The following is an 8,079-nucleotide window of genomic DNA, read 5'->3' on the forward strand; positions in this document are numbered from 1 at the left end:
TTCTGTTTCTATAGTTTTTGGACAATGGCTCTGTTTCTTCATCTGCGGGAAGTGTTCATTATTGGTCCAAATAACTTTGCTTAGGGGATTAGATCTGGAGAATGGAGTTTAATGAAGTCAGCTTATGTGGTATGTCTACAGTGGACCTGACAAGGGGCTTGAAGAAGTAAGGCATGGCTACTGTAAACTATTTGGCAAAATAAAGTTACTCATGAATGGGAAACAACTGATTAGTATCTTACAAATGTAATTTTGAAGATGTTGGCATATCAGTGATGAGAAAAGTTTGAATTCCTGCTTACAATCATTTACATATTTAAGCACTCGTATTTAAATATTTTGTAGGGTCAAGTTGTGCTGATAAGATTCAAACAACACAGAACAACAGTCCAGGTCCTGTGACAGTAGGTAATATTCTTGCTTATCTTGTGGGAATGGAGAGTTGACCTTGCTTAGAAACAGTAACTAATGCCTTGGCTGCTGGACAGATTTAGGATGAGTAGCAGAGTCTAGTGATGTAGTGTTATGGTGTGAGGGACCCTGAACCCTTGCCTCTAAACCTTTACCACCTCAGAGTGAGTGATGAAAAGACTGTGGTAGGTCTGTGTTAAGAATTTCTTTCTTGGATTAGTTGAGCTTTATTTAGATTTGACTTGTGAGGACTTGAGTTCCCCAAAGAGACAAGTGATATTGAAATCGGGAAGTAGAGATGTTAATGCAGTGTTTATCATAAGCATGGTTTATTCCCATCAAGTTCTGTTCCTGTTAAAGCGATGACATGGCTGACTTTTGTCACAAGTGATTGTGACAGGTAATTTTGTTGAGGATTCACCACACAGCAAACTTGTATCCATCATGGATGATTTACGTCAGTGTACAAGCAATGTGAGGATTTATGGTGCAAGATGTGCGTAGCCCATATGCTCGAACCTTTACTTTAGAAGATGAATAACATATTTAATTCTGATAGTTTGAAGATACAGAAACAAAGAAATGTGAGGCAAATCTACTATTGCTGTAATACTTCCATTAGTCAGGCATTGTTCTAGTGTAACTTCATATAAGTTACTGTGGATAGACCTAACTCACAAGGTTACTTTTTCTCTTTCGTTTTCTCTGTGTATCCAGTTAACACGACAGTGTCTGTACAGATGGGTTCAAAGGCTCTGCTCTGCTGCTTTTCTACTTCACCGACAAAAGCAGTATTAATCACATGGATAATAAAGCACAGAGACCTGCCTTCCTGCACAATGCTATACAAAGTAGATACAAAGACCAATGAAACCAACTGCTTGGGCAGGAACATCACCTGGGCCTCCACACCTGACCACAGTCCTGAACTTCAGATCAGTGCAGTGGCCCTCCAGCATGAGGGGAATTACTTCTGTGAGATGGTAACACCTGAAGGGAATTTTGAAAGAGTCTATGACCTTCAAGTGCTGGGTAAGTGACAGTGTCACATATGTTGCTATTTCAGGTCACCAGTTTTAGTTAGAAAAAATGTCCTTGTGATTGTGACAAGACTGAATCTTTATTTCCTTTCCATCTCTCCAGTGCCCCCCGAGGTAACCTACTTTCCAGGGAAAAACAGATCTGCAGTTTGTGAGGCAATGGCAGGCAAGCCTGCTGCACAGATCTCTTGGACTCCAGATGGGGACTGTGTCACTAAGAGTGAATCACACAGCAATGGCACCGTGACTGTCAGGAGCACGTGCCACTGGGAGCAGAACAATGTGTCTGTTGTGTCCTGTGTTGTCTCTCATTTGACTGGTAACCGGACTCTGTCCATAGAACTGAGTAGAGGTGGTGAGTACCTTTTTATTTTTTGCCTTTAATATGTATGTATGTATGTATGTATGTATGTATGTATGTATGTATGTATGTATGTATATGTATGTATGTGTGTATATATTTATGTTTGTGCATGTGCCATAGTAAGTTTGTAGGGGCCAGAGAACAACATGTCGTTCTACCATGTGGGATAGAAATTTGGTCCACAGGTTTGGCAGCATGTGTTTTCACCTGCTGAGCTATCCACAGCCCTATCTACCTGGTTTTCCTTTCTTTTTCTTTTTCTCTGTTTTTTCTCTTCCACTCTTTATCTTTTTCTTCTTCTGAGATAAGATCTCTCTTTGCAGCCTTGACTTAATGATCTGCCTTTATCTGCTGCCTGAATGGTTGGATTCCAGGGCAGTTGTTCCTTCCTTGAGAGGGAACTGGTATTTAATTTTTCTTCAGTAGTAGATAATGAATAACTCAAAACAGGGAAGACAATTTGAGCAGCTTATTTGGATATTGTTCTAAAGCTAGGAAATCCACTGCTGTGCCTGGAAGTCTTTTCTAACTTCATATCAAGGGAAAAGAACTGCCAGTACTAAGTAGTTCTAATCTTTACTTCCCTAAATGCCCCTTTTAAAGGACCACCATGAAATATTTTCATACTTCAGTGATGTGTAGACTTTAAGTCTCAGATTATTGATACAACACATCAATACATTTATATGTCTTATGCTTATTGAGTTGACAACCAAGAGTGTTGATTCTTCTCTTCCTGATTTTCTTGCAGTTCTTCAAAGTGAGCACCAGGTTTGCCTGCTCATGCCATCTTGTCTCTGAAGCAGATATTTATTGGAAATTATTTACGTATTTGAAGCTCAAGATACAATGATAAAAATTGATATATTGTCTCTATACATAGATAGTCTGGGCTGTCTTACAACTTGGAAATAGGTTCTGATTATCATAGATCTGATATCCATATTTCCCTTTTAATGTTCCAAAGAGGATTCAGGTTAATTCATTCTCAGATGTCTTTTCAAGTTGCTCCTTTCCTCCAAAAAGTCCTCTTCCACTAACCTGTTTCATCCTGTAGGCCACCATGCACTATCCTAAACCCACTTCTCCTTGACTCACAGGTAGTGTTGAGTAACCATTCTGATTCTTCAGATGTTTTAGAGCATTTCATCCTCACTTAGCACCATTTGATGGCTTGCAAATCATTTAAAACCACCCTGACAACCAAACGTCACTGGACAGGGCATCAGATCCAATTTCAAGTTGTTCTATGCAGGCAAAACTGCAAAATCAGAATGATACCAGTACAGATACAGACAATATCAATCAATGCAACAGGATTGAGGGCCCAGATAAAAGTCCATGTACCTGTAGCCACCCAATTTTTCATTATATTCTGAAAATATTCACTGAAGAATACATAGCATCTGAAAAGATAGTGTTGGGAAACTAGATATTAACATGTAGGAGAATGAAACTTGATTCTTCTCTTTGCATGGAAATACGTTCCAAATGGATTAAAATCTCAATGTTAGATCTGTAACTCTAAGCTTCCACAAGAAAGAGACCCAAATATACTGAGTACACTGTAGAGAATATGCTCAGCTAAAAAATTTTGAATAGGACTCGTTGCTCAGGAAATAAGATAAAATCCCAGCAAGTGGAACTACATGATATTATAAAGTTTCTGTACTGCAAAGGAAAACTGTTAACTGACTGAAGAGGCAGCCTATAGATTGGGAAAAAATCTTTACAGTCTATAGATCTGACAGATGATTAATATTTAGAACATACATGGCATTATGAAAGCTGAAACAACAAAATTGAAAAATGAGCAATGGAACTGAATAGAGGGTTCTCAGAAGAAATGCAAATGGATAAAAAATACTTTAAAAACGGTGTGCCATCCTTAACCATTGTCTTAGTCAGGGTTTCTATTCCTGCACAAACATCATGACCAAGAAGCAAGTTGGGGAGGAAAGGGTTTATTCAGCTTACACTTCCATACTGCTGTTCATCACCAAAGGAAGTCAGGACTGGAACTCAAGCAGGTCAGAAAGCAGGAGCTGATGCAGAGGCCATGGAGGGATGTTCTTTACTGGCTTGCCTCCCCTGCCTTGCTCAGCCTGCTCTCTTATAGAACCAAGACTACCAGCCCAGAGATGGTTCCACCCACAAGGGGCCTTTTCCCCTTGATCACTAATTGAGAAAATGCCTTACAGTTGGATCTCATGGAGGCAGTTCCTCAACTGAAGGTCCTTTGTGATAACTCCAGCTGTGTCAAGTTGACACAAAACTAACCAGTACAACCATTAAGGTAGTGCAAATTAAAACTACTCTGAGATTTTTAACCTTAATTCATGCGGAATGGCTAATATTAAGAAAATAAAAGCCAGTGGATGTCGGGGGCAGGGAACCTTCCTGCTTTACTTGTGGAAGAGCAATTGGTGCATTTGCTGTGGAGACCAATGTGGTTGTTCTTCAGAAAATGAGAAATAGATATGTTATATGATCACATAGATAATGTGCCCATCTGTATTCATAGATGCTCTAGTCCTAATAAGTAGAACCTGGACACAGCTAAGATGTCCATGAATAATAAGATGCCCATGGATCCACTAATGGTCTGAAAATTGTAAAGGCCTATAATACCTCTGCTTGGATTTAAAGCCACGTGGCCCACTAAGTGTGTCCAGGATGGAGAGCTCACTCTCTATTATTCTACAAACTGGACACAGAATAAAACCACCTCCTCAATTTGCATGGCTGTATCCATGTTAGTGCAACTCTCATATCTCTTTAGAGAAAGTTTCTGTTTTCAGTGAAAAGGCAGAAACTCTCAACTGGTCAAGGAAGACAAAAGCAGAAAGATTGTAAAAGTCACCAATCAGGGAAGAGCAGAGAAAAAAAGCATTTGGACATGACAGGATCTCAGAATTCATAAGCTCATAGCAATGGAGTTTTCTGTATAGGATGCAAATAATACCAATCCAGTCATTATTCCAACATAGAATGGAATGGGGCTCACAAGTCCCTGGTCTTCCAACCTAGGAGCTATGAACAGCTAATAGTTTCTTGAGGAGAGAAAGTCAGTTATCTCTAAGGGTATTCCTCCTGGTAGGCTCCAACCCAGAAGTATATGGACCAAATAACCTGAAGCCAGTGGGGTAATAAAAAAACAGACACCAAGTTTGTGGGGTAACAAAGTGGGGTATGGATCTGGCAGGAGTTAGAGTAGTAGTTAGATGTGAATATGATTACAATACTTTGTGTGAAATTCTTACTTTCTTTTTTAAATGAAAAAAAGAAATTATTCCTTTCAAAAGAACAGAACTTTCTGTATAAAAGATGTACTATAAACACACTCCAGACAGAGAACTTAGAGGATCTTAGCTGATTTCACCTGAAATTATCTTTCTAAAGGAGTGACTTTCGTAGTCACCAAAGAGGCTGTGCAAGCTGAACAAAGTGGGAAGCAAAAGGTAGTACCAGTTAGCTGATAAGCTTATGAACCACGGCAATGATGAGCAATGTTGATCCCTAAGATGTGATAGTGACAATCATATCTTGGCAGCAACCAATAGTTGTCCAATTATGTCTAAGGCTCACTCAAGTGTAGGGAAATCATGACTGGTAGTGGAGATCTATCTAATAACACAAAGTGTTAGTGAAGGCATTGATATCAGAGAGGAATTTGCCACAGCCCTCCTCTAATCTACCATAATGCCTGTCTAAATTTTAAATACCCTATATTCATCAATAAGCATAGCTTTTAGCAGTTACCAAAGAAGCTTCTATTTGCAATAGAACTTGTCATAAAAAGCCACAAATGGTCAAAATGCAGAGAATACAGATCATAGGATGTTTAGCACCCATGGGTATATTTACAACACAATTCCCACATTTAATGCTCAGGGAATATTGTAGAATAGGGGACAGAAACAGGATTAGAGCTGGAGAAACAGATTGCATCTTCTAGAAATGCAGGTGAAACTTCACCCATGAAACCTCAATAACATGACTGCCTAAACAGGACCTGAACAATAGAGATGCAAACATGGAAGGGGGAACTCTCACTTGGGCCTCACCCTTAGACAAAGACCTACAGGTAACTGAGGGTGCTAATAGTGGGAGAAGCAGTCTTCTCTTAGGGATGATCCCCTATTGGTATTTTCATAGCATGCATAAATATGCAACAGTAGCAGTGTATAAAGACGAAGCTAAGAGTTTGAGAGGGAGCACTGGTTGGTGGTGGGACCTGGGGAGGATGCAGGAGGGAAGAGGAATGGATGGAATGATGTAATTATATTTTCATAAAAATAAAATAAAATTTGCATGGAAAAATTTGCCCATTTTTACTTACTTAACTGTATGTTTTAACAATATTTAGTGTGCATTTCTTCACTTTAAAATATTTGCTAATGTCTATCAAGCAAAAAAGCTAGACTTTATTCCTAAACTTGATCCTGTCATAATGGTAGGAGACATAACTGAATTACACTTCATAAGGTTTTCTGATTTTAATATTCTCTAAAATGTTAGGAGTATTCTAAATGATTTTAAAGCTGTTTGCCTCTAACTTCTTGCTTTGAACTGTTATCGAACTGACCTGACATTTTACCCTTGCCTGTATTTAAAGGTTCCACGGCCACCACCGCTTCCTTGCTGACCATTCTCTATGTAAAAATGGTTCTTTTGGGGATTATTCTTCTTCATGTAGGATTTGTTTTCTTCCAGAAGAGAAATTTTACCAGGTAGGAACTGAAAACTCAAATGTTAAGACTCATTAGAAAAAAGGCATTGTTGCATTCACAGTGGACTGGGAAAATAAATGATGTGCCCCTGGCATGGGTGTTCCCTCAGTTCTTCTTCTGCACCAAGCCTTTGTGAACAGCAGAGCCATGACACAGGTGCTCAAGGCTCTGGTGAGAGAATCTGCCTTGCTCCAGTTCTGACCTAGGTGGGACCTACCCTGGGACCATCATTGAGGATTCTGTTGCAGAAATGAAGTTGCTGAAACATTATGTTTGTTTACAAGTTTCTTGATTTCTCTGGGATTCTGATTATTCTGGCTTAATTGTAACATATGTAATTTGTTTTTGTTTTTGTGTATTTCTAGAACATGAATATCCAGATTTCTGGAAGCCTATTTGTCTGATGACACAATACAAGAAAACAGCCATTTGTAATCAACTTCTCATTGGAATCCAGCTCACCTGTCCCTGCTGTCTTCATGTTAGACACTCACCTCCAAATTCTTCACACAGAGGAGCTTACACTTTCTCCATTTGTGTGTGTGTGCGTGCCTTTCTTAATATTCTTATTCTTGTATTTTTTATATTCTCACTTTCACATTTATACTCTCCAGTTTTAATTAACCAGTTGTGTGATATGTCTTAAGGTCATAATATTGACTCTATTATATAATGGAACTTCATTCATATCTTTGTCATATCTACAAGAGAGTCAGAGAGGAAGCATTTGTATTGACAGTATTTTCAACGCCTTGTATTGCTACAAAAATTCTTACATCTTATGCAGAACAGCTTTATGGATATTATGAATTGTGTATATTTAACATTCTATTCTGATGTACTTATCAAAGAGTAATTGTCTTTGAACTCTCTATGTAGGTGGGAGAAGTTGGAGTACTTTACATGCTAAAAGGATGGTAATGGGATGATATAACTTTTCCCTCCAAATTTCTTTGGATGGAAATATTAGGAATACATGTATTGGTAATTTTTGGCATATATATTTTAATTGTTAAAAATAAGTCTGATCCCTTCATATCAGGAAAACTATTTAAATAGATGTATTCATCTTATTTTGTTTGTTTTGTTATTTTGAAATTTGGACTTGATTTCTAATGTAGTTCCCCAATCACTGTAGAGCCCAGGCTGGCCTCCCAATGGCTGTGATTACAAATGTATGGAAGCATTCTTGCAAAAGTATTTTTATTCTGATGTAGTGATAGAAATTTAAAAAAGACCCATTCACTCTTCACATGTCCCAANTGAGACATTTAAGGCAATTATTTTGTCTATTAAAATCTTTTTCTTTCCATTTGGTAAAATTACCTCTCTTTTTCTTCTTCCTATTCCTCCAACCCTACCCTAATACTTTGAAAGTTATGCATCTATCTATGTATCTATCTATGTATCTATCTATGTATCTATCTATGTATCTATCTATGCATCTATCTATGTATCTATCTATGCATCTATCTATGCATCTATCTATGTATCTATCTATGTATCTATCTATGTATCTATCTATGTATCT

General features: G+C 38.1%; 1 protein-coding gene across 1 annotated transcript; it reads left to right on the forward strand.

Moving 5' to 3' along the window:
• The first annotated feature begins 101 nt into the window (after positions 1-101).
• On the forward strand, positions 102-7,088 carry LOC110311921 (cell surface glycoprotein CD200 receptor 5-like). The gene is made up of 6 exons (XM_029470317.1): positions 102-129; positions 346-408; positions 1,129-1,443; positions 1,555-1,806; positions 6,434-6,548; positions 6,914-7,088. The coding sequence occupies exons 1-6, from the start codon at positions 102-104 to the stop codon at positions 6,918-6,920; spliced, it is 780 nt and encodes a 259-aa protein (XP_029326177.1). The 3' UTR covers positions 6,921-7,088.
• Positions 7,089-8,079: the final 991 nt, after the last annotated feature.

The sequence above is a fragment of the Mus caroli genome, chromosome 16 (genome assembly GCF_900094665.2).
Source record: "Mus caroli chromosome 16, CAROLI_EIJ_v1.1, whole genome shotgun sequence".
Lineage (NCBI taxonomy): Eukaryota > Metazoa > Chordata > Mammalia > Rodentia > Muridae > Mus > Mus caroli.

Coding starts and splice junctions, on each gene's coding strand:
- LOC110311921 (XM_029470317.1), top strand. CDS start 102: ATGGAGTTTAATGAAGTCAGCTTATGTG. Junction 130..345: donor TAATGAAGTCAGCTTATGTG/GTATGTCTACAG, acceptor AATATTTTGTAG/GGTCAAGTTGTGCTGATAAG. Junction 1,807..6,433: donor CATAGAACTGAGTAGAGGTG/GTGAGTACCTTT, acceptor CTGTATTTAAAG/GTTCCACGGCCACCACCGCT.